Here is a 27,421-nt window from a genome sequence, read left to right as displayed (position 1 = left end):
AACTAACTTTTCCTCTCTCCAATCCTGGGACACTGAAGATTAACTATCCAATCCAGGATTAAGCAGAGGCCAAACCAAATCTGGGATCTTCCTAACTGTATTCAATGCTCTCAACCATTGAAGGTGTGGTATTTAAATCTGTCAGACTGTTAACTTTACGAGCTTGTTGTTTACGAGTGAGTTCTTGTTTCATGAGAAAAGGACTACTTCAAATATCTCAAATTCTGTAGAAACTTTTTAATAGAAAGACAAACAGATTTCACTCTTTTTAAAATGTACATTTAATTCTACATAAAGAAACTGTATAGTACATATTCAAAGACAACCATCTTTACGCTAAGAATTAACATTGTTCAGATGACATCTTTTCCCCCTGGAATTGAAACTGTACAGAACTGCATCATCATTGGTCGAATACAACAGATTTAAAAACACTGAAAAGGGAGGAAGGCTAGCCCTTCTATTAAGCTTAGTACAATATTTTCCATACAACGCCATCTTGAGAAATACACTTTAATTATAATTAAAGAAACATGTGCATACAAAACATTGTAAAAGTACAGGGACTAATGGCAAATTTAAGTCTCATGGTTTTCAAATAAAAGTACTATACAGCAAGCAAGACTTAAGGCGGCTTTATCCTCCAGCTGAAAGAAAACATCCTTCCATTTATCAGGTACATTGTATACAGCCTTCCTAAAGTCATTTTTCAGTCTTCTGTGAATTAGTGTTTTTTGTCTTTCCTGTCCAATTTATGATCTCTTTCAGTCCGTGATGATCTTTTGCCTGAATGACTTTCTGTTATAGATCTCTTCCTATCTAACCGTGACCCTTTTTCCCTGGATCCTTTTAAATCTTTGCTACTGGGTTTTGATGACTTACGATCCTTGTCTGCATTTGAAGTAACTCTACGTTTCCGATCTGAACTCCTCCTACGCTTTCTGTCCCTGCTGTGACCCCGACTACGGCTTCTACTTCGACTCTCACTACTGCTGCTAGTGCTACTGCTGCTATCTCTGCTACTACTGCCACTGCTACTGCTCGTGCTGGAACTGCTCCTACTGCTGCTACCACTGCTTGAGCTACTGCCACTGCTACTGGTACTTGAACTACTACTAGAGCTAGTGCTACTGCTGCTTCTACTCCTACTTTTACTCTTGGTCTTCTCACGGCCTCTGCTTTTACTCCTGCTACTACTCTTGCTCCTACTTGTGCTTTTCCTTGGTGATACCCTAACTGGCTCTACTTGTAAATCCACTGGTTGAGTATTTACAGGACTTGCTCGTTCTGGTTCATTCCCAACCGAACATTCAAGCTCTGGCTCAGGCTTGGGCTCGGGTTCCAGTTTGTTCTTGAACTCAGGTACTGGCTTGGGTTCAGATTCTGGCTCCAACTCGGGCTCGGGCTCCGGCTCAGGCTCCTTACAAACTTCTTCTACTCTCTCCTCCTTACACTCATCTACTTCCTCCACCATATCCTGATCGTTCTCCACATTTTGGCTTACTTCCTTATCATCAACAGGCATACTCTCTGACTGGCTGTTGTTTTCCCCCTCCTCTATCTCCTCTTCTTCCTCAGCCTCCACTTCCTGCTGCTTCTCCTGCTGTTTCTCTACGCTTTTAACTGCAACTACTTCCACTTCCTCTTCTGCTGCCTCCATTTCTACATCATTATTCTGGTTACCCAAATCCTCCACCTCCTCATGGTGAGCCACCTTACCCTCCTGTTCCTCGTTTTGTTGCTCTTCCTTCTGCACCTCTCGCTGTTCTTTTTCCTTCAGTGACTGACGTCTAGGTCTAACTTCCATTCTGTTAATTTGATCTGCAAACTCCAGACGCCTGTGTTCAAAAATACCTGAAGATTCAAAAATAAACAAACTTGCATACAAAACTGAAGACAAATACAATGTAGCACCATAACCAAAAAGAAATAAATTGTAATGGTGGTGTAGGAGAGCATAAAAGAGGCGGCAAATAACATGATTTAATCTTTATTCATTCACAGGATGCAGGTGTTGCTGGCCAGACAGCATTTATTGCCCATCCTTAACAGTTAAGGGTCAATCACATTGCTGTGGGTCTGGAATCACATGTAAGCCAGACTAGGTAAGGATGTCAGTTTCCTTCCCCAAAAAGGACATTAGTGAACCAGATGGGTTTTTCCCAATAATCAACAATGGATTCATGGTCATTAGATTCTTAATTCCAGATATTTATTGAATTCAAATTCCACCATTTGTCGTGATGGGATTTGAACCTGGGTCCCCAGAACATTATCTGGGTCTCTGGAGTCTAGTGGTAATACCACTAGGCCATTGCCTCCCCATAGAAATGCTAAAAGGTGACAAATATGATAAAAGATCAGTGATTTTAGGTTCTGCTTAAATTGAGATCCATGTTGTAGGTAATATTCCTAGCTTTACCACAAGGTACGCTGATTAGAGATTAGCTAGTTTTCTTGCTGCTTAAAGAACTAGATATTCATAGGGGTGACACGGCTGAAGCAAACAGATCAAAAATGGCAAATACAAAACAGGGAAGGCAAAACAATACTGGAGAAATATCATCCAAGGTTTCGAAAGGTAAGAGGGCCAGGGCAGTAGGACATGCACTGTACACTTCCCACAAACGAAAACATAACCTTTTTGTACATTTTTCAGTGCAGTGAGCAAAACCTGCAACCATTTTGCAAACAGCAATATTTGAGGAACTGCTCGACAGGAATAAGCAGTTGCTGAAGTTTCCCAGGATACCAGAACTTCCAGCACTTAGTTTATAATTTGTCAATCTGAAATCATTGTTTGCTCAAAACCAAAAATCAGAAATTTGAATGGGTTAAATTTATATTTTAAAAAAAGACAAAGAAAGAACTATTTTAAATTCAAAGAGAGGAATTCTAAATCACGAGAGAAACTGTTTCAAGTGATCAGACTTTGTTTAACATTTCACGGAATAAAAATATGACCTTAGGTGATGGAACAGGACTAGAAATTGGAAGATTCGGCATTGAACAGTGGATGCATTGCATCTTTAAACTATTAAAGAAAACAGACACAAACCCATAATTCATGCTATTAAAAAGGTAACTACGCTAGAAGAAGTTATTATCAAAATTAATCAATAGCTAATTAAGTCACTAAACTTGTAATACCCAAATGCATAAAACCAGTTAAAAATCTGTAACAAAATTGTCAAACTGCTGTCTTACAAAGATGCTCGTTTCAAATGAAGGTCTACATACATTAGACTGAGAAATTAAGAATAGGGTGGCTTAAAAAGACTGTTGGGATTTGACTCTTCAACATCAAGTCCAGTACACTCATTTTTTTTGGAATATGTTCACTACTTCCTTGTAACAGACCTTGAATAGTAAGAGGATATTAATAATTGTAGCAAATGGAACAAAGTCAAATCTTTAAACACTCGGATGTTTAGAAATAGATTGTTCTGGAACTTTTGAGTCCATTTGTTACAACAAGCAAAATTCAGTATGACAACATCTATATACACAGCCAAGGTCTCCCAGGAGTCTCATTCAACAATACTTACTATTATTTAATGAAGTTACTGCATAATTATAGATTAAAGCAGTATAGATTGGCAGTAAGAGATAAGAGGATAAGAGCTACAGATGCCGGAGAATCTGAATCTAGGCCCGAAAAGTCAGCTTTTCTGCTCCTCTGATGCTGCTTGGCCTGCTGTGTTCACCCAGCTCTATACCTGGTTATCTTAGATTAGCAGTAATATGTGCCAACTTTATAAATATGGCTATGGATGTGGAACCTAAATATCGCATATTTAAGTCTCAGAACTTGCGAAGCTGAACTGAAAACTAGACTGACATCAGAACAGGTGACCGTGACAGTATTCACAACGATAAACAAAACAATTATTGGTCCTGCCTTACAGTCAAGCTGAATCAACATTGAGGTTTTTAGATTAGATTACAGTTATCAGCCTTTCGAAGGGAATACAAAACCTTTTGTCCTTTCTAAACTGAAGCAGTACATACAGACTTCTAGAAGAATTGAAGGTGGAGATTCAGTCCTTACGATCATCCAGTGGATTTGGTGCTAAGGAAGAACAGCAAAAGATTGCAAGAAGGTTGAACAAGCTGACCATAGCATCATGATGCAGTGGCCATACAGGATGTTTGAGGAGGGCAGTCGTGACAATAGCAGTAATGGTGTTTGTTTTGGAGAGGGGAGTATAATGTAGTGGTAGGGAACACTATTCTCCGCATTTGAATGGGATGAGATATTCCAGAAAGCTGTATTCCTTGGCACTATTGGCAGAAAGGGAAAGGATTCAATTCGTATTGTCCATGCAGTTACCACTGACATTGTTAGAACTAGAAGAGATTCAGCTGAGTGCTTCAGGATTAAGTTAAAAATTAGAACCACAAAAGGAAGTAATTTTCGGATTATTATTCAAGCCACACAAAACTGACAGTAAAAATGAAATGAAAATGATAGATGGATGCACAGTTTAAAACTTGGCATGGAAGAATTGTAATCGTGGCAAATTAGATACCTAGGGTTGTAGTTTAAAACAATATTTAGAAAGGATATGCAAATCGATAGTACGAGTGAAGATTCAGAAACTTCAGAGAGAGATAAGACAAGACAATAAAACAGGCTAACTATCAATTTTTACAGGAAAGGGCAGAACATAAACATAGGAGCATTAGCAAATAAGGCCAGAATAAAGAAAAATGGTGAAGGGACAGAATTATAGGCTCTTTGAGCAGACAGATGATTTGGTTGCTCAAATACAAATACAAAGTACGATACGATAGCCAACACCAGGGGCAAAGTTACAAAGTGACTATGGCTGGGATATGATTAAATCAGGCCAGGAAAGGAAAAAAGAACAAAGGATGAGATTAGTTCAGTAACGAGAAATGATCTGGGTTCAGAACATCCAAAGAAAGTCATTGACAGGAATGGCTAACAATAATAGTGATTTTAATTTTCATATAGTTTGAATGAATTGAATCACCAAATGTAGCTTTAAGGATGAATTGTATTCATTGAGTGTATGACCAGGTCAATACATTTTAGAAACAATCAAGAAACAGGTTACTTTAGCTTTAATTAATTATATTTCATTGCACACTACCAATGAGCCCACAGCAAAGGATCCGAGATAAAAATGAGCAGAACATGACAATTTCACATCCAGTTTCAATAAGAAATTGGGGCTCAAAGTCAGTAATACCTTTGTAATTGCTTTTATGAGAATTTAAAAGACAGATTTTAATAACATAATGGGAAAATAAAGTGAAAGCTAGTCAGTAGCAAAGCTGTGGCAGACTAAGGAGAGATTTCATAACTGTCAAAAGACACATTCCTAGGAGGCAGAAGCAGGCGCACCATCTGCAGTCAAGGATTTAAGGATAGTTTATACAGAAAGATCCAAAAGATGCATAGCTTAGTGCTGGTCCAGACACTGTCACAGGGATGTACAGTATAGAAACAGACCGTTCAATTAAACTTGTCCGTACTGACCAGATATCCTATAAATCTAGTCCCATTTGCCACCATTTGGCCTGTATCCTTCTAAACCCCTCTTAGTTGTATACCCATCTAGATGCATTTTGTAATGTTATAATTGTACCAGCCTCCACCTTCTGGCACCTTGGTCCACAGACCCTCTCTAAAACAGCTGCTCCTTTTAAATCTTTCCCCTCTCACCTTAAACCTATGCCCTCTTAAGTTTTGGACTCCCCTACCATGGGGTAAAGACCTTAGCTGTTCGCCCGACCATGCCTCTCAGGATTTTATAAACTTCTATGATCACTACTCAGCCTCCAACGTTTTAGGGAAAATAGCCCTGATCAACAAATCTTTAGAGACTGGTAATGGTTAAGTAGATGGCAAAAAAGTCAACAGATTATGAACATGGAAAAACAGAAGGTTTTCTTATGAGGAAAGATTTGGTATGATGGGCTTATATTCAGTGGAGTTTAAAAAGAATGATAAAAAGAGATGTTATTGAAATTTTAGACTGTGGCAGGGGGGGGCGTGCGGTGTCAGATGAGGCTGACAGGGTAGTTGCTGAAAGGTTTCCAACATAGTAGGAATCCAGAGATCACGGTGACACAGTTTACAAAAAAAAAATCCCACTTGGATGAAAATAAAAGGAATTTCTCCTCAGTCGTCAATCCTTGAAATTCTCACAAAATGAAAGGAATCAATTAATTTTTAGACAAGGTGTAGAGCTGGATGACCACAGCAGGCCAAGCAGCAGAGGAGCAGGAAGGCTGATGTTTTGGGCCTAGACCGTGTTCATCCAGCTCCATGCCTTGTTATCTCAGATTCTCCAGTATCTGCAGTTCCTACAATCTCAAACAATTAATTTTTAGATCATGTTTACACAGAAACAAACAGTTAAACAGCGTGTGCTTCAAGTTATTTGAACAAGGATTACCCAAAGCTAACTGCTCTTAAAGACCTGATAAAATCCAACAGTAACAGTTAAACAGGTTCAAGTGACCAGAAAGAAAACTTTTAATAGAACAAAGTTAACAGCTGACATTCAGATCACTGTTAGGGCTTCTAGATAACTTTACTATTTTGGGTTCATTATCACTTCAAGCAACAAGTGTCACTCCATAAAACCAAAACATTCAATGCCTCTTCTTCAAAGCCAAGATTTCTAATAATTTATCTTAATTACTAATTGTGGGGTCTTGCATTGCATATATAGGAATCTGCATTTCACTATTTAATTACACTTTCCTTGTAGATCTTCAGGTTGCAAGCGCACTCTGAAAACTTCAAATTGTTATCCTCTAGCATTTAACTTGGTAACCCCAATGTGGTTGATTCATGCAAGAGTTTTCCTGTTTGCCAGCAAAACATTTTAGTATTTTAGACTTTCAAATGTCCTTAGTTTTGCACGTTCAGAATGAAAAAGTTCTTTTACCTTAGGTTTCTCCTTTAACTAAAGTATAAGTCCCGACATCAATCTCCCGTATGAGCATGATATATTATGACTGATGAGCCTTCTAAAACCACGCATTAAAAGGAGTGCTCTAAATTACTGCCTAGATTTTATACAAATACACTACTTCTGTTTAAATGAACCTCTGATCATGATGCAACACTTCTAAAAGACTGATTAGATGCTAGGAATTCGCTCAACTGAATTAGTCACCTCTGGAAGTTGCCATGAAGACTATATGGTAGACATTTAGTACAACCCCTTGAAAAGCAAAGATATTTTGATTTATAGAATGTAATTTCCTAGTGTTTTCTCTTTTGGTGGCATAGCAGGCTGGGCAGGTGATGTCTGTTGGACCCTTTAAATGGAAACTTGCGCGATTACCTCGGAATGTTGGGCGAGTGTAAGTGTATTTGATAGCACAGAATGAGAATAGGATGGGACAGATTGAAATAGTTCAGTTTTAGTAACCTAAAGCAAAGCTACTTGGAATTCATTTGGTAAAATGAGCCTTGTACTATTTTTAATCTTTCTAAGAAAAAACATTGGTTTGGTCCATCTCAGTCAGACATTTTGTTATAAATGGCCTTCTGGTGCAAAAAAGTTCAAGCATTGGCCAGGAGAGTCAATCACAATTCAACTGATTGTTATTCAGTATCATAATCATTTACTGCTAAACTTTTTCAAAGAGAACAAAGCTGACCCAATTTATTAAAAAAAATCTTTAAGATTAGTACTTGAAAGTTAGACTGACTGAAGTAGTTGTTCTCCTCACATTCCATTTCAATCTCATTTGATTAAGATACATTACCTTTAAATCAGGCTGTTTTCTACTAAAACAATTTCTAAACACAGGCTACTTTAAAAATCACCGAAATGTGATCTAAAGCCAATTGCTGAGCTACGAAGAATTCAACTTGAGATTCTGAAGCACAAGATAAATACCACTAAACTGCCCTTCAGACTTGATGCTCTCAAATTTGATTTGGTCTTTAACAAAGATTTCTTTACACAAAGACATAATGCCTCAGTAATGAAACTGTCCAAGACCCACATCTGTCTAGACTTTATACTGTTCTAATATTTTGGCAGGCCTATCAACACACTGCAAATGGGGACCAAAAAAAACACGCACACACACCAAGATAATCCCTTTCATCTAGGCATCAAAAAGCTCCCTTCTCCCTTTCAAACACAACTAACCATTCTCTCCTTTTGTACTGCACATGTCATCTTATACCCAACCATGTTACATTTTCAACTCACTCTCACCAGCTGCATTGGGACATTTTCAAAAGGGTGCCTGTACTTGGGTCACAGTTAGTCTTGCATCGCAATAACTCACGGTAATCCATATCCTCCGCTTGCTAATCGTTCTTTAAAGACTGCAGACTTGCAGAATGACCAATTTCTATACATGAATTAGTGACATACTAGAAAAGTGATTACCATAACTCAATTTCATATTGTTTAGCAAGCTACATTTCTGAAATTACAGGATTTAATCTCTTTGGCCTGAGATAAGACATTGTCTGTAATTCTACTGCAAAATCACTTACCATTCATCTTCCTTTGTGATTCATCCAAAAGCTTTTGAGTAGCTGGACAATGTTTGCCAGGTATATAAAATAAGTGAGGCTTTGTCTTGGTTCTGATGTATTTGATTATTTTTAAATTATGTTCATTCCATACATCTTGCTGTTTAAAAAAGGAAGAAACATTAAAGATCAAGCAAATACAAAATTCACAAATTTCCTAAGCAGAAAACAAATTCCTACCAACTGGGCCAGTTCCACTTTTTGTTCTAGAAGTCTTAGCTCAGTTTGTTTAGCACGACGTTCCTCAAATAATTCTCTCCTCTCATTTTCTACTTGTTTACGTTCTTCTTCAGCTTGCACTTCAAGTTTCTGCTCTATTTCCTGACGCCTTTTTTGCTGTTGGTAAGTGGGGAAATAGAAAGAATTAAAACTCGAACTTTCAAGCTCGGTTCTACTCTGCTCACAAAGTATAAAATGACAAATTACGTGACAACAGATTACAGTCCAACAGGTTTATTTAAAATGAAACTTTAGGAGTGCTGCTCCACCTGATGAAGGACTATAATCCGGTACTGCATAACTGACTGCCTGCTCCAGTCCAACGACAGCACCTCCACATCAAAAAAATTCAATTCAGGATAGTCATTTCATGCCAGCCCCAGAACTTCATATCAGTGTGATTTGAGGGGAAGCAGGTTAACAACAGAAAACAACTCCTAAGTACTGCACAGGTTAATATCTCAAATACAAGTAAAACCATGAAAATCACCACATTTGACTGCATCACTGAGAGTGTACATTCTACTTAATTGTACAGTCAAGTATGGTCTAACTGTCATTCCTAGACAGACATTATTGAAAAGGCACCAGAGGCCAATCTTTCAGTTGCATCAGTCCTTATGTATGCCGACAACTTATTCAACATACCAGAATTGCGTTGTGCGTGTATATTTATTTCATAGCTAGCAACATTCTTCGATAAAGCCTATAGGCTCAGTGTGACGGCACAAAACTTGAAGTGAATCTAAATATCACAGATTTTTTTTAAAAATACTGTAGAATCACAAAATTTCAAATCAATAGAATTGCTGAAGAATCAACCAAAAGCTGCAGAGAACCAATGGAATGAAGTTATGGATTATAGAGCTGTACAGAATAATTTTAAGTAAACTTACATGTCGTCTTGGACAACGAGCTGCAAACTAAGAAACAATACACTAATTGAGGTGCTTAAAGTGAGCCCAAGAGTCACCATTGGACAAAAGGAACATTTTTTTGGTATGACATTTATTCAGCACACTATCAAATATATAAGCTTGTTTGAATGGTTGAGAAATACCCCTGAAATCATTAGTACAATTCAGACAGAAACTGAAGACAAATGTCTAACGAATGGATTTAGGGGACTGGAAAACAGTATGTCAGCACTCTGCCCTCTCATACTTGGGCTGCATTCAAATTCATCACTGAGTGATACAATGATTAGCTAGCAGGCTGGCTGTTTTACCAAGTGAGAATATTTTGCAAGAGTTTTTAGGATCTGAATCATTATTTGTCATTAAATCTCCCCCTACAGGGAACACTTCTTGACTGGCAAAACTCAAATTAGTATTCACATAGCAGCATTCAGAACCACTCAGACATAGTTAAAATATGCACACTACACCTGATTCCAATTAAAACGATGATTCAGCATTTCAGTTTAAAATTACTGTAAAAGGTAAGCATGGAAATCGGTGCTCTACATTAATTTTGCATTTAACTCATACACCATGTCCTCACCAACTCACAGCAAATACAATAAATCAGTTTTCTTCTGCTTGGAGTCAGAAAGCTGCATGGGATTAGAAGAAAATGCATATGACATATACTAGTTTGCCATAATTTAAAAGTTAAAGTTAAAGATTGTGTATATGCATTTGTGTGGTAGAAATGAATTCATAAATGACATCTGTTGCGCACAAATTGGCTTGAAGTATTTCAGACACCATTATTGTACTGCAATAATCAGGACCAAACTCTTGAAGCAAGATCTAGCAACTGAAGAGCAAATATAAAGAGAAAAATATACCCTCTCAGTTGCAACATTAGATTCCTGTTTGAATTTTTGCAGAGTACCCATCAACAGGCCAAACATCCGCCGATTCCTATTAAGTAAAAGACAGCAATTAGATACTTTGTACTTGTTGTCTTGGAATTGGACCAAAAACTTGTTTAATCAAGAATATACTGCAAAATAAATTCAAACGTGCTGAGATTACAATTTATTCCCGGGGTTGTTGAGTTTTTAAACCATTAAATACTCCTCTCACAGGACTTCTGATGAACAACACTGAGTTAACAGTAAATAGACAGACATTCTTAGAAAACAAAACTGTGTTAACAATTTAATTGTTCAAACCCCTATCAGTTCAGCTTTGAACTCCATGTCCACAGCCAAAGTAAAACTGTTTGGTAACGATTACACACACACAAAAAAAAATCAAATTATGTAGTCTGCAGTTTTAGTTTACACCAGTGCTGATTTGAAATAGTGAACCTTCTAAAATTACACTTGCCCAGGAGTGATTTCAAAGTCTTTTTCATAATATGTTTCAAAGCAGTTAATACTGTGCACTATACTGTCTGTGGAGTAGAGATACCTTTCTTTGCCTTTTTCGTCCATCGTTTGATCCTGAATAAGGTCTCGGCGTGTTCTTTCTTTGGAGGTAGCAACAACAGAAGACTGCAACGCTGGCTATGAAGAGAAAATGAAATTATTAATTAACTATTAATTTTCATTTCAGCAAAAAAAGTTTGTCACTACCCTCTAATGGGAAAAGCCAATTCACCGGAGAAAATTTTCTGTAACAGTACCTCCAAATGCTCATTTCTTTGATTGTCAGTAACCTATTCAATAATGCTGACATTTTAGTGGAACCCAAGAGTTCTTCAGAACTGAGTGTGGGAAGGAAATTGGAAGAGGGCATCATTTCTACCTTAGAGCTCACCACAACAGCAAACCTGCAAAATCCTCCTTATCTACATTTGTGGGGTAGTGTCAAAATCAAAGACATGCGCTGTAGTCTAATTAAGAAATAGCCTGACATTGTCTATGATATGATTCCACAATTATTGCAATATCTAGGAGATCATCAACAATATCCCTGGGTATGTCGAGTTCTACAGATGTGAAAGACCATCCTCACTACCCCAACCACCAACACAGTTTGGGTACACAAGTGCTGGTCAAAGACCATTTTCGAAAAGACAGGACTTACTCATCACCCCTTTACCTTCAACTGTATACCTAAATTAAGGTTCGGGCTGGAAACGAGATTTTAACCGAGGGATTTAAAATAGGGTGAACCAGATCAAGATGTTGTGTCATTTAGACTATCCAAGCTTTCATGTCAGGGATTTAGGAGGTTTATTTAATAAGTAAGTTTGTGGTTGAGCCAGTTTGTGTCTAGGATTTTGTTCTTTACAAAATTCTAAAGTTCATGAACTACAAGCAAAATTTTCTCCATTCAAATGGACAGGTGTCGTTCCAACAACATTCAAGCAGCACAACACAATTCAGGAGAAAGAAACTCAATTGATTGCCATCCTACCCATAGAACAAGATTTACCTTGGGATGGTAATGATATCGTGGTTGTACTCATGGAATCATGTCACAACGTCAGTGTTAGGATCTTGCTCAACTAATCTGCAGTACAGTTCTCTCAATTTTGAGAAACGCACAATGTAGGTCAGTCATCTGCAGCGTTTACAGGGCTGTATTAGCCATTATACTGAGCTTTTCAGGCAGGTACAGCTGCCAGTCCTCTGCTCCAATTTTTCACAAAACCAGACATTCATTCTCACCAAGAAGAGCTTGCTCATTTCCGAAACACGCAATAAGGTTACAGTGGGTAATGATTCGGAAAACTTTGAACTAGAAGGATTAGGACAGCTGAAGCATTGGAATGTTACCATTGCAAGTTCCAGTCCAGATCCCACACTATCCTCACCTAACAGCATATCATTACTTCTATTTGTTGCCAGGTCAGAGGCTTGGAACCCCCCCAGAGGCACTGTGGGTATCCGATGCCCTGAGGAACTGCAGTGGCTCAAGAAGCCAACTCACCACATCTCCTCCAGGATAGGAGGCATGAGAAATAAGTCCTGTCCACATTCTACATTCAATGAATGAATAAAGAGGTACATTTATCAACTGAATCAGGATTGAACTGCACTTTCATTTTTTAATTAAGAAATACCTTTTTTGTATCTTCATCATCCTCTGCGTCGCTGTCTTGACGTGACTCTCTCCTAGACCGACGATCTCCCAGCCTAGTAAAAGACAGCACCAACTGGATTTTTGAAATATAATTTATTAAAGCACTTATCTTGCATGCAGCAAAAACATTAATCACTTCTGGTGAGTGCATTTTTTGTCTGTAAGGAATTTTGCACTAAAACTGCAAACTTCCAATTTTCTGATTTTTAGTCGACATAATATCTAATATATTCAGACTACAGATATTCAGTACCCACAGCTCTCCTAAGAACAATTTGATCATCAGAAGGAACACAGTGGTATGAAATAATTCTTTTTATTTTCTTCTCTTGCAGAGGAAAGAGTCAGATTCTTGTCGAATGCTTCCACGTTTCCAGTGATGCTTCGTTGTTCTTTTGGAAACAACACAAATCTTATTGCTGATTCTGTTTGATCAGAAACGGGATATGGGCATGGTGGGGATGATTTGGTAAGATCAGATGCAAGACTGCACGCTGATTACACAGCAGAGAAATTCAGGAGACTATACAAATACGAAAATCTGCTAATTAAAAATATAAATTTAACATTTGTGTATTGAACTTAGCTGAAGGCAGTTACATGTTTATTTTCTATGGCAGCGTGGAGAAGATGTACCATGCAGTACTTGCGTACAGGCGTTCTGAAGACTTGATGAAACGTTAATTCATTTAAGAAGGTGGTCAAAGATATTCCTAGGGCACAGATGCCGGCAACGAGAAATGCTGGAGTAATTGGTTCAGACTCTTTTGTGCTAACTTAAACATAATGCTGAAGCTGAAATGGCAAATCACATCCCAAGTATTTTGTGGTGTTGTGGAGTAACTTCTCATCTTGGATGTGGTTGCCAGAGAGAATAACGTTAAGTGTGGGAATACTGAATCTGGAAATGGAATATGAAGGAAAAAAAACTGTACAAGTAAGGAATCCCTCATCCAAAAACTTCAGGGTGAACTGGTATTTGGATAAAAGACATTTTTGGACCTACAGTAATCAGTTCAGACTCTGAAAAATAGCTTGGCTTAACTTGAACAGGCCTAAAGAAAAAGTTAAGATATTTTTCGAAAGGGCCTGTAGAGATGCTGAGTTTGGCCCTTTGGGGAGAAAAAAAATACTCTGCTTTCAGATCTGTTCAAGGTAAGGAGGTTACAGTAGATGTGCGCTCAGTTGGAGAGGGCGGTGCAAGTTTCACATTTTTGTACTATTTGGGTCTTTTCAGGGGTAGAAATGACCTGTTGAGGCTGGTTGGCTTGCCGAGCTGGTTTAATGTTCCATAGGCACTTTGTTACCAAGCTGGGTAATATCCTCAGTGCAGCCTCCGATGAAGCGTCAGTGTGTTTTCCCACCTGTTTTTTTTTTTAAGAACTCGAGTCCGCTGAGCTGGATTGCCTCACTTCTGGTTTTCCTTTGTAGTGGAGTGTATATGGGGGTTGACTTCTGTGTGTTTGTTAATGGCTTTCTTCGTGGAGTGCCCAAGCTTCTAGGACTTCCCATGCCTGTCTCTGCTTAGCTTGTCCCAGTCAACTTGGTGGTTCTCCTTATCCACATGGATAGAGATGAAAATGTATTGGTCATGTCTTTTTGTAGCCAGTTGGCGTTCGTGTACCCTTGTTGTTAGTTTCCTTCCTGTTTGTCCGCTGCAGAGTTTCTCAGTCTCTGCAGGGGATCACATAGACGATATTGGTCCAGTCCATGGCGGAGTTTGGGTCTTTAGTTCGGGTGAACAGTTGTCAGTGTTGATGTGGGTTTGTGTGTTGCTCTGATGCCCAGCAGTTGTAGGAGTCTTGTGGTTAGTTCCGACGTGTTCTGATGTATTTTAATTAAGTATTTTGTGGTACTTAAAAGCTCAAATCTTTGTTTCCGCTGAATTGGATTGCTAAAGAGAGACAGCAGTGGACCATAAAACTAGGAGAAATCATGAATTGCACGGCCCCTACACTGGCATCTGGAAAGTACATAACAGGTCAAACACAGAAGCCCTCAAAACAAATTGGGACTGGCCACCAGTCAGAGATCAAATTGAAACCAATTACCTTGAGGACAGGGATAAAAGGATTCAGTTTCAGCAGATTACGTGAAATAGATTAAGGCATCAAAAAAAAAAGCTAGTCTTAGGATTACTACCAGTGTCACATGCTAACTAATAAAAGAGCTATACTGTGGTGGTAAAAATGTGACTACAGTTGCTTGGAGAAGGGCTGATTCATGAACTTTAGGAGCAGTTTTGGGTAGAATTAGAGGTACTGACTAACTGAGTCAATTCACACCAATCAAATAGCATCTTGAGGAAACCCTAGGCTAATGAGGCAAAGGGAATCTGAAAAGTAGTTAGATTAGATCGTTTAGAAAGAGAAACAATCTTCAAATAGAAAGCTTATATAGTACACAGAGTCAGAGCCGGACAGCATGGAAACAGAACCTTTGGTCCAACTTGTCCACGCCGACCAGATATCCCAAATCAATCTAGTCCCATTATCAGCAGTTGGCCCATATTCCTCCAAATCCTTCCTATTCATATAACCATCCAGATGCCTTTTAAAAGTTGTAATTGTACCAGACTCCACCACTTCCTCTGGCATCTCATTTCACATATGCACCACCCTCTGCGTGAAAGAGTTGTCCCTTAGATCCTTTTTATCTTTCCCTTCTCACCTTAAACCTATGCCCTCTAGTTTTGGACTCCGCTACCCCAGAATAAAAAAAGACCTGACTATTCACTGTATCTACGTCCCTCACGATTTTAGCAATTTCTATAAGGTCACCCTTCAGCCTCCGATGCTCCAGGGAAAAAGAAAATTCTCTCTAGCCTTCACAGCCTCTCTTTATGGCTCGAACCCTGAACCCTTTCAAGCACCACAACATCCTTCCCAGACGAGGGAGAGCAAAATTGCCACAACATGACTTCTCAATTCCATGCATTGAACAATAAAGGCTAGCAAACCAAATGCCTTCCTCACTATCCTGTCTACCTGCAATTCTACTTTCAAGGAACTAGAAACCAGCACTCCAAGGTCTTTGTTAACCAACACTCCCTAGGACCTTACCTTTAAGCGCATACACCCTGCCCTGATTTGCCTTTCCAAAAGGAAGAAAACTCATTTAACCAAATTAAACTGCATCTACTGTTCCTCAGCCCAACTGATCAAGGTCCCATCATATGGAGGCAACTTGCTTGGCTGTCCACTATACCACCAATTTTGGTGTCATCTGCAAACTTACTAATCATACCCTTAAGTTCACACCCGAATCATTACAATAAAATACCAAAAACAGTGGACCCAGCACCAATCCTTGTGGTCACGGTTTCCAGTCTGAAAAGCAACCCTCCACCACCACCTTCAATCTTCTACCTTTGAGCCAGTTCTGCATCCAAATAGCTAATTCTCCTTGTATTTCACATGATTTAATCTTGCTAACTAGTTTACCATGCGGAATACTGTCAAAACGCCTTACTGAAGTCCATACAGATCACGTCCACCACTCTGCTTTCATCAATCCTGTTACTTCAAAAAAACCCTCCAAATTGGTGACACACAATGTCCCACAGATAAAAGTCATGCTGGCTATCCCTAAGCAGTTCTTCTTTTTGAAAATATATATAAATCCTGTCCCTCAGGATCTCTCCAACAACTTGCCTACCAGTGATGTCAGGCTCACCAGTCTATAGTTCCCTGGCTTTTCCTTATCACCTTAATAAATAATGGCACGACATTAGTCAACCTCCAGTCTTGCAGCACCTCACCAGTGGCTATCAATGATACAAATAGCTCAGCAAGGGGCCTAGCAATCACTTCCCTAGCTTCTCACGAAGTTCTGGAGTACACCTGATCAGGACCCAGGGGTCAGCATGGTGGCACAGTGGCTAGCACTGCTACCTCAGTGGCAGGGACCCAGATTTGAATCCAGCCTCGGGCGACTGTGTGGAGTTTGCACATTCTCCATGTGTCGGTGTGGGTTTCCTCCCACAGTCCAAGGATATGCAGGTTAGGTAGATTGGCTATGCTAAATTGCCTGTAGTGTTCAGGGCAGTGTAGACTGTGGGTTATAGGGAGATGGATGCTCCGAGGTCTGGTGTGGACTTGTTGGGTCAAAGGGCCTGTTTCCATACTGTAGGGATTCTATGATCTATCTACCTTTTTGCATTAAGAGGTTCTGCACACCGCCTCTGCGTCGTGGACATTTTCCCAGATGCTGTTACTTATTTCCCCAAGCTCCCTAACTTCCATATCCTTCTCCACAGTAAACACTGATGCAAAATATTCATTTTATTATCTCCATTTCCTGCAGTTCCACACAAATCATTTACAGACATGAACTTATTTTTCACAGATCACAAGTTCAATCCCATTATGGCAGTTTGGATTTTAAAACCAAAGTGTTTGTATCAGTAAAAGTGACCAGAAATCTGTCATCTGCTTTATAAAAAAAAAAATGACAATTGGTTTAGGATTGTCTTTAGGACACAAGCCTTAGGCAGCTCTGGCCTATGTTGACCTCAAATCTTGCAATGTTTCAATTGACTTAACTGCCCTTTGAAGTGTTCATGAAAGATGAATTATTGTACAAGGGAAACATGGATTGGCAAGAAGTGAGATCAAGTTGGTGATCTCTGTGTCAATTTTAAAAAGAAATGTAGGTAACAAGGTTCAAGCTAATAATATAGCTTATCAAATGAAATCACTCTGTGGAAAGACTTGTTGAAAAAACAAGTCCATACAAAAATGCAAATACATACAAGAACAACACGGGGGTTTTTAGTGAAAACAGAAAATGATCCAAGTTAAAAAGAATTCAACAGAATTCGGGTTGACAATTATAGAGTTTCTCCGTAGTTGCAGATTAGGTCACTTTCAATGCAGTTCAGACCCCAGGAAATGCTTTCTAGCTCAATAGTTTCATAACCAGCATATGTAAGTTTTTGTGGTTTATAATTTCAGTTTGATTTGAACAAATTCATTGCAGATGAAGCATAATTTAATGAGATAGACAGCGGGAAAAAAAAAGAGGCTTGGGTGTCCTCATTCACCAGTACCTGGAAGCAAGCATGCAGGTACAGCAGATGGTGCACGAAGCAAATGGTATGTCAGCTTTCATTGAAACAGGATTTGAGTACAAGAGCAGGAATATCTTGCTACAGTTGTACATGGCCTTAAAACCATGCCTGGAGCAGTGCACACAGTTTTGGTCTCCTAATCTGGGAAGAGGCCCTGTCTATGAAGGAAAATTAACAAAAGCTTACCAGTCTGATTCTTGGAAAGGCAGGACAGATGAATGGAGAGACACTTCATCAGTCAGGATTATAATTCACTGATGTTTACAAGAATATCGCAAGGTTTCATAGAAATCTGCAAAATTTTAAACAGTACTAGGCAGGGTAAATGCAGGAAGGATGCTGCCGACGACACGGGAATCCAGAACTAGGGGTTATAGCTTAAGGACATGATGGCAGGCCATTAGGATTGAGAGGAGAAATCAGCCTGTGGAATTATCTGCCACAGAAACAGTTCAGACCCAAACATAATGTTTATAAGAGAAGATGATTAAATCCTTCAGGTGTAAAGGATTTAAAGGGTACATGAGGCAGGACTCAGTGGAAAAGCAGGATTGCTGCCCATTAACTCTCTGAAACAAGTAGCTTCTTTGACTCTGAAACCGCCAATCACATTACTGTGGATCTGGAGTTATGTGGAGGCCAGAATAGGTAGGATTCACAGAATCCATTCTGAAAGGGCATTCGTAAACCAAATGTGTTTTTCTAACAATTGATTTAAGATTCATATCACCATTACTGAAAACAGTTTTATGTTTTTCTTTTATTTAAAAAATTATTTAATTGAAACTGATACAGCAGGATTGAACCAGTGTCCCCCTATTCCGGTCTACTAATTCAGTGGTATTAACATCACACAACAGTCTCCTCCTGCATATTAATTCTACACCAAATTAAGTCAGAGACTTCACTTTATCAACTTTACTTTATTAGGAGAGTTAATAGGTTGAAGTGTGAATTGCTCAAAATGACAAACTTCCAAGATAATTTTGACATTCCCTTAATAAAATTGCTATTACAGCCATTACTGAAGAGAGAACAGAAAAGGTTAGATTTAGTTAGAGGAACAAAAGGGACCTTGGTGAGCACATTGACAGATCCCTGAAGGTAGAAAATACAACTGAGAAAGCATAATGAGTTCTTTAATAGCTTAGTGAGGCAATAGCCAAATGGTACTAATCACTAAACTACTAACCCAGAAACCCAGGTTTGAATCCCAGAGTGGATGGTGGAGTCTGAATAAAAATGTAAAAAACTGCAGTTAATGGTGAAATGATTACCATGAAACTACTGCAATTCTCAGGAAAAACCCATCTGGTTCACCAATATCCTCAAGGGAAGAAGGAGACCACCATTCTTAACTGTAATGGCCTACATGAGACTTAAGACCCACTACAATGTGGTTGACTCAACTGTCCTTTCGGCCATGCCCCTTGAGTGAATAAAAGAAGGGTTATGAGCTAAGCGCTAGTAACTGGAAATGGACTGGAGCGGGATTGATGGCTTCCTTTTGTGTTGTACATTTCCATGATGTTACTGAATATATTGGAGAACACAGGAAAATATTGTTAAAAACATGCATATTTGTCTCAAGAGTAAAGTAACTGACTAAACACTTGCCCAATTTGTGTGTATTCTTTGGTCAATTAAGTTTATACTTTGAAAAGATGCCATAAGCATTCTTCTGTGGAAATTCAAGTTACTCTTTTTGTCAAGACAGATATGGTGCAAGCAGGGCCACTTGTTTGAATTTACTGAGAAAGAATTCACCTCAGCATCTCTTCTTCATTTATGGACAGAATATTCAAAATTAAACATTATCAAAACACCAACAAATAGTTGTTTTAACTATATTGCTTATACAGTTGTCTGCAAGAATAAACACTTCCAATGTGACATTAGACTTAATGATAAAGATAAGATACCTGCTGAGTGCCCCATCTAAATCTCTCTGTTTGGCTGGGGGACCTCCTCCGCTGTCAGAGAGTCCACGTCTACTTAAACAAGAAAATAACAGTCCAGTTAGTTGGAGCAACCTTTTTTAAAAAAAAAATCTCTCCTCTGGAAAGGGGAGTTCATCTAAGAAAAATAAAACTGCAAAACTCACACCTGATCTTAGAGAAACTGTGTGGGGAGATCACAGGCAGGGAAACAGCAAAGTGGTTAGTTTTACTTTGTAAATCTGCAATAGTGAGTATGTTTTTTTAAAATTATGTCTTTTATTGAGATCTGTCTGGATTAAAATGTAAAACATACATACTAAGTTGGCCAGAAGTGTTTTTGCAGCAGGAAGAACGTTATTTTCTGGGTCTGTAGATTGTTAAGTTGCAAAGATGACCTTTACTAGAGCAATGTGCTCTTCCTGTCGATGTGGGAGAGATTCCATGTTATGGGAGCCAGGGGGTGTGGCAAACGTCAACTGCAGCAAGGGAGATAAACCGAAGAGAGTCAGGTAGTTCGGTGACCTCCAGGAAAGGTAGGAGAGGAAAGGAAATAGTGCAGGAGTCTCTATGGCCACCCTTATCTCAAGTATGCAGTTTTAGAAAGTGTAGGGTTGGCATTGGGGGGGGGGGGGGGGGGGGGGGGGGGGGTGGGGGGGGGGTGGAGTGGAGGGTGGAGAATGGAGAATGGGGTCTCAGGGTAATGCAGCGCTGACAGAAAGTTTTCTGGTACTGAGACTGGCTCTAATGTAACAAGGGATATACCAGGCTCCAAATGGTTGATAGTGATAGGGGACTCTCTAGTCAGAAGCACAAACAGACGTTTCTACAGCCAACAAGACATCATAGTGGTATGTTGCTTCTCTGGTGCCAGGATCAAGGATATCTTGGAGAGGGTGCAGAATATTCTCAAAGGCGCGAGGGACCTGTATAAAGTTGTTGCACGGATTGGAATCCATGAAGAGAAGGACGAGATTCTGAGGAGAGAATATAGGGAGTTAGGCAGAAATTTAAAAAGGAGGTCCTCAAGGATAGCAATACCTGTATTATTCCTGCTGCCAGTAGGAATAGAAGGATAAAGCAGATGAATGTGTGGCTGAGGTGCTGGTGTAGGGGAGAAGGATTCAGACTTGTGGATCACCTGTGATAGAAGCGGCCTGTATAAAGAAAGAGGAATTGCACCCGTATCTGAAATGAGACTAATATACTGGTGGGGAGATTTGGTACAGCTGCTCAGGAGGATTTAAACTAGTAAGGATGGGCGGGTGGCAGGTCGGACCCAGGGAGGCATGGAGGAAAGAGAGTGGTCTGAGACTGATACCGTTTGGGGGGGGGAGAGGGAGAGGAGGAGGAGGAGGAGAAATCAAGTCAAACGGTAAAGGCAGGTAGGAACAAAGTAAAGGACAATGCAAGCAGCCTAACAGGTAAGGTAGATGAACTCAGCATGGTTGGACACATGGGACTTGGGTCTCTCAGCAATTACAGAGTCATGGCTCAGGAAGGACAGGACTGGCAGTTTAATGTTCCAGGATACAGATGCCATAGGAACAATAGAAAGGGGAGCAGCAATTTTTATTAAAGGTAACATTACAGCTGTACTTGGAGATTATTCCTGGGAAGAGTCCAGGGAACTTATTTCGGTAGAACAGGTAGAAGAAAGAGATGATCACCTTATTGGGATTGCACTATAGACCATCTAATAGCCAATGGGAAATTAAGAAACAAGTTTGTAAGGATGTCTCAGTTCTCTGAGAATAGTAGGATGGTTACGGTAGGGGATTTTAAAGTTTGCCGAAGATAGATCGGAACTGCCACAGTGTTAAGGGCTTGGATGGAGAGGAATTTGTTAAGTTTATTCAAGAAAATTTTCTAATGCAGTACGTGGATGAACCTACCAGAGAAGGTGCAAAACATGACCTACTCTTGAGAAATAAGGCAGGGCAGGTGATTGAGGTGTCAGTGGAGGGAGCACTTTGGGGCCAGTGATCATGATCCTATTAGTTTTAAAAGTGTTGGATCTAAAAGACAAAATTCTAAATTACAGAAAGGTCAAGTTTGATGATATTAGGCAAGAACTTTCAGAAGGCAATTGGGGGGCAAACGTTCGCAGGTAAAACGGATGGCTGGAAAATGGGAAGCATTCAAAAATAAGATAGCGTGTCTAGAGACAGTATGTTCCCATAAGGATGATGGTCAAGGCTGGTAGGTGTAGGGAATGCTGGATGACTAGAAAAATTGAGGTTTTGATCAAGAAAAAGGAAACATGTTAGGTACAGATAGCAAGGGATTGAGCAAATTGTTAGAGCATAAGGCAGTAGAAGTATACTTGAGAGAAATCAGGAGGGCAAAAAGGCGATATAAAATAGCCCTAGCAAACAGGATTGGGGAGAGTCTAAGGAGATTCTACAAATATATTAAGGGCAAAAGTAGGAGGGAGTAGGGTCCCTTAAAGATCAGCGAGGCCACCTATGATGGAACTGCAGGGAATGGGGCAAGATACTAAATGGGTATTTTGCAGTGTTAACTGTGATGAAGGATATGGAAGATAAAGAATGTGGGAAAATAAATAGTGACATCCTAAAATGTCCATATCACACAGGAGGTGGTGCTGAACATCTTAAAATGCATAAAGGTGTATAAATCCCTGGGATCTAATCAGGTCTAATCCCGAACTCTGTGGGCAGTGAGGGAGGAGATCGCTGGGTCCCCTTGCTCAGGTATTTGTATTGATAGTCAGAAGTGAAGTATCAGAAGACTGGAGGCTGGCTTGTGCTGTGCCACTATTAAAGGAAGGTGGTAAGGAAAAGCCAAGGAACTGGTAAATCTGCCCTCAGTAGTGGGCAAGTTGTTGAGGGAATTCTGAGGGACAGGATTTACATGTATTTGGAAAGGCACAGAGCGATTAGGGATAGTCAACATGACTCTGTGCATGGGAAGTCATCTGTCACTAACTTGACTGAGTTTTCTGAAGATGTAACATTGAGGATTGAGGAGGGCAGAGCGGTGGATGTGATCCATCTGAACTTCAGTGAAGCATTCAACAAGGTTCCTCATGGTAGACTGGTTAGCAAGGTTAGATCATGTGGAGTACAGGGAGAACTAGCTACTTGAATACAGAATTGGCTCAAAGGTAGAAGACAGGCATTGGTGGGGGAGGGTTGCTTTTCAGACTGGAGGCCAGTGACTAGCCATGTGTCACAAGCTGGGCCCACCACTTTTCATCATTTATATTAATGATTTGGATGTGAACGTAAGGGGTATGGTTAGTAGGTGACGCTAAGATTGGAGGTGCAGTGGACAGCAAATAAGGTTATTTCGAAGTAAATCAGGATCTTAATCAAATGGGCTAGTGGACCAAGGAGTGGCAATGAAGTTTAATTTAGAAAAAAAAAGTGGTACAGCATTTTGGAAAGGCAAATAAGGGCAGGGCTTATACATTTAATGGCAAGATCTGGGGTGTATTACTACAGAGACCTTGAGTGCAGTTTAATAGTTCCTTGAAAGTGGAGTTACAGATTGATAGGATAGTGAGGAAGACATTTGGTTTGCTTGCCTTTATTGGTCAGTGCACCGAGTACAGGAGTTGAGAGATCATGCTGCGGCTTTTGTATTGTGTGCATTTCTATTCTCCCTCCTTTGGAAGGATGTTGTGGTACTTGAAAGGGTTCAGATGAAAGAAGATTCCAAAACTAGACAGTATGGGTTTAAGGTGACGGAAAAAAATATAAAAGCGTCCTAAAGGTGCTACTTTTTCCGTGCAGAGGGTGGTGCATATGTGGAATGAGCTTCCACAGAAAGTGGAGGAGGCTGCGACAATTACAACTTTTAAAAGGCATCTGAATGTGTATATGAACAGGAAGGGCTTAGAGGGATATGGGCCAAATGCTGGCAAATGGGACTGCATTTATGTAGGATATCTGGTCAGCATGGACAAGTTGGATCTAAGGTCTGTTTCAGTGCTATATATCTACACGGCTAAATCACAAACCAAAATTTCGCAGAATTCCTAGTACACATTAAATTATAAACTAAAGCTAAAAATGTATGCCAATTAGATGTAATAAAATCACTTCCTAACTTTGAATCTTACATTGCCATTTACATGAAATAAATGCAATTCCTTTAAATTTAACATAGTAAAAGATTCTATTCCATCAAATGAAAAATGTAAACGGTATTAAGGAAATGTAATGAATTTCTATCTTACCTAAGTAATCCAAGCCCACGTCCTCTACCTCCACCAGGACCTGCGATGGATAACCGCCTAGCTTGGCCGGGCCTGTATTCAAAAATAAATTTGAATTAACAAGGACTAAAGCTAGTCATATACCCAAGTATGGGGTTTTGTATGGTAAACTATAAGAAATATTGTGAAAGTGAGAACATCTTTTGCAACTATTAGCTAACATCTATGAACTTCACCCACAGAAGGGAACGGGTCACTCAAAAATCAGCACTTGCCTTTTTGATTAGGAAATAAGGATTTAGCAAGTGATGCATACGATCATATTAAACAGGAATAACGGTAAACCAGCAACAATCCACTGCAAGAGATAATGGGAACTGCAGATGCTGGAGAATCCAAGATAACAAAGCGTGAAGCTGGGTGAACACAGCAGGCCAAACAGCATGACAGGAGCACAAAAGCTCATGTCAGCTTTTGTGCTCCTCAGATGCTGCTTGGCTGCTGTGTTCATCCAGCTTCACACTTTTATCCACAATCCACTGCAAAACACCTTTTAATTCAACAGGAATGAAATGGCAAACAAAGAAATAAATGGAAGAAATTTTCCTCTTACCATCTGCCGCCCTTTGACTTGCCACTCAAATCTCTTCAAAAAGTGGGGACAACCCTGTTTACGGTCACCAATGGCCACAACAAATTCCTCCTCTTGAGCTCAAGGCTTTTGATACAGTTGGCCACTTAATCTTTCTCTACCACTACATCACAGTACACTTACTTTCTCCATTCTTGCTGCTATTCCTAGTGCGTTTAATAACACGAATGCAACAAGATCTCTACCCACTCCTGCTTGGACAGTTCCATTATGACTCCACAAACTCCTGTACAATTCTCAAATGTAATGCCTCTCAACATAATCTTAAAGGATGAGGTTAACCTGGTAGACCTTGTGATCCAGACATAGTAGGGACTGCAGATGCTGGAGGATCTGAGATAACAAGGTGTAGAGCTAGATGAACACAGCAGACCAAGCAGCATCAGAGGAGCAGGAAGGCTGACGTTTCAGGCTTATCTGAAGTCTGAAGAAGGGTCTAGGCCGAAACATCAGCCTTCCTGCTCCTCGGACGCTGCTTGGCCTTGCAGTGTTCATCCAGCTCTATATATTGTTATTTCAGACCCTATGATCCACCTTGGTGGATTAACATCTGCTCACTGAAATTCAAGCAGCTCAGGCTAAATACTGGCAAGAAAGCCTCCTAGTCATTTTTGAAAAATAAATTACTGAAATGCATTGCAAAAAAAGCTAGTCTACTTATTTCAACTGAACCTTAACATACACTTGGTACAGAAATCCTTGTGCTTTTGTTATTGATCAGGTGGATTTTGTGCATTCTTCCCAATTAGTCTGCCAGTATATGCAAATATGGCTCAAGTCATTGGTCACTCTACCACAATAAAGCCCTTTATTGCTTTTAAACTGCAGTCATCACTAAACTTTATTGAATTACAATTATAGTGTCCTTTTCAAAAGCACTCATCTGACATATTGAAAAAAAGATGATCTTTAACACAGAAAGACAGCTTAATTCTTCAAAGGTGAGAAATACATCAAGAACTGAGGTGATGTCAAATTAGCCAAGACTCAGAGCGTACGAGCTTTGGGATGGGGATGGGGTAGGGGCAGGGAGGAAAGTGTTATTTTGCATTCGGTAGTTTTCCACTTCCTACTTCAGGGGTGATGAGACACAAAACACAGTCTGATTTGCTATCATTCTGTAATATGTTACAAATCTCAAAACTTCATGACGTTATAACATAAAACAATACATTAATGAATGTAAGAACACCAGGAGAACTAGTTTATTAGTGATGTTTTGGTACACAGTGGCAAAATGTCTCGATACTTTCTGCAGAGAATCCCACCTACTATCCACATTTATGTTTGGGTTGCCGTGTATTGAAGTAAGTGAAAATCGCCGGTTTACAAGTGGCTAATTACGAATCCACTGTTAATTACTAAGATTCTTTTAAATGTCGGGACTTGATTCTGTGGCGGGAAGAAAGTGAGGTCCTGAAACGCGGGAATCCGTTAGTAACCGCGAAAAGTGAAGGGACAATTTCACAGCGGTGCAAGGGGGAAGGCGTTCTACACGTTTCAATCGTTAAAATATCTTGAGTAATGGCCACTGAATGGGGTTGATGCTCTTTTTCACCACTTCCTCCATTCACTTAAGGTGACTAGGCGCCCACGCCATCAAAGCTGGGGCATTCCTCCGCTGGTGAGTTCCGCGATTGGGAACGCCATGGGGCCGCTTGCCAGGAGGCGGCAGGGCCCAAGAGACAAGGCACGGGCCTGAGAGAGGCAGTCAGACGTTCCAAGGAGTGGGATCTCGCCACAGCCAATATTGGGCAAGTCCCGAAGTTCGGCCTCCAACTCTCCCTTCCCTTCCCTTCCCGTTTCGTTTCGACGCTTCTCTCTCCTACCCCCCTCCCGGGGAGAAGCCGCGGGATAAGCCCGGGCCCGACCACCTGGCGGCCCAGTGGGTATAAAGCGGAGAATCCCGAGCCCCTGATAGCCGAGTCTGAGGTGTCGTAGGCTGAAAGGCGGTCACCTGAGGTCGTTCGGATCCCGGCCAGTCAGTTTCCGAATGTTCTCGTCCACATTCTTCAAACTTTCCTTTGCTTTCTCCAATTGATCCTGCAAACTTCGCACCGCTACCGCCATCTTTTCTCTCGCCGCCGTGCGCACAGCACTCTGGGAACAGGCCAGGCCCCACCCCTTCCCCAATCGGCCCGCCTAACGTTAGTGATGGTCAGACTGATGCGCCAATCAGCGATGAGCGGTCACTGGAACAAGGTCCAATCAAAAAAACCGCCGGCCAGCGCAGTGGCCAATCAGTGGTCTCCTATTGAAGAGTGCCTGAGTGAACCTTGGCAGACTGCTGCTTGAGAGTCAGGGCTCACGTCTTCGGAACAAAAACAGATGTTGCTCCCATTATCCCTATTGCTGAAAAAGCTCAACAGGTCTGGCAGCATGTGTGATGAAAACAAAATTCAGAATTAACGTTTGACCTTTCAAACGTCAAACTTTCCTGCTCCTGAGATGCCGCTTGGCCTGCTATGCTCATCCAGCTTCACACCGTGTTATCTCAGATTCTCCAGCATCGGCAGTTCCTACCATCTCTTCAGAATTAACGTTACGGGCCCGGTGACCCTTCCACTCACCTCTCAGGGATTTCTTTTCACGTAAGGAGCCAAGTTAAGCGCGAATTTATAACAAAGAAAATCAATGTCAGAGGAATTTGATATATTTTTAACAAGGTAGATCACAAAAACCCCTCCAAAAGTTACCAAGCAGCACAGCCCCTTTTCCGCTGAAGGGTCCAGGCCCGAAACGACAGCTTTTGTGCTCCTCAGATGCTGCTTGGCCTGCTGTGTTCATCCAGCCCCGCACTTTGTTATCTTGGATTGTCCAGCATCTGC

At 40.3% G+C, this 27,421-nt stretch overlaps 1 protein-coding gene across 1 annotated transcript; it reads right to left on the bottom strand.

The window, feature by feature from the left end:
- Positions 1-263: 263 nt before the first annotated feature.
- pnn (pinin, desmosome associated protein) lies at positions 264-26,698 on the bottom strand. The gene is made up of 9 exons (XM_048537958.1): positions 26,551-26,698; positions 23,963-24,034; positions 19,741-19,809; positions 12,728-12,800; positions 11,128-11,222; positions 10,557-10,632; positions 8,726-8,881; positions 8,507-8,645; positions 264-1,854 (listed from the first exon to the last, which is right to left on the bottom strand). Exons 1-9 carry the CDS (start codon positions 26,661-26,663, stop codon positions 725-727), a joined length of 1,923 nt encoding a protein of 640 aa, XP_048393915.1. The 5' UTR covers positions 26,664-26,698; the 3' UTR covers positions 264-724.
- Positions 26,699-27,421: the final 723 nt, after the last annotated feature.

This window comes from Stegostoma tigrinum, chromosome 10, assembly GCF_030684315.1.
Source record: "Stegostoma tigrinum isolate sSteTig4 chromosome 10, sSteTig4.hap1, whole genome shotgun sequence".
Classification (NCBI taxonomy): domain Eukaryota; kingdom Metazoa; phylum Chordata; class Chondrichthyes; order Orectolobiformes; family Stegostomatidae; genus Stegostoma; species Stegostoma tigrinum.
This window is presented reverse-complemented; position numbering and strand designations above follow the sequence as displayed.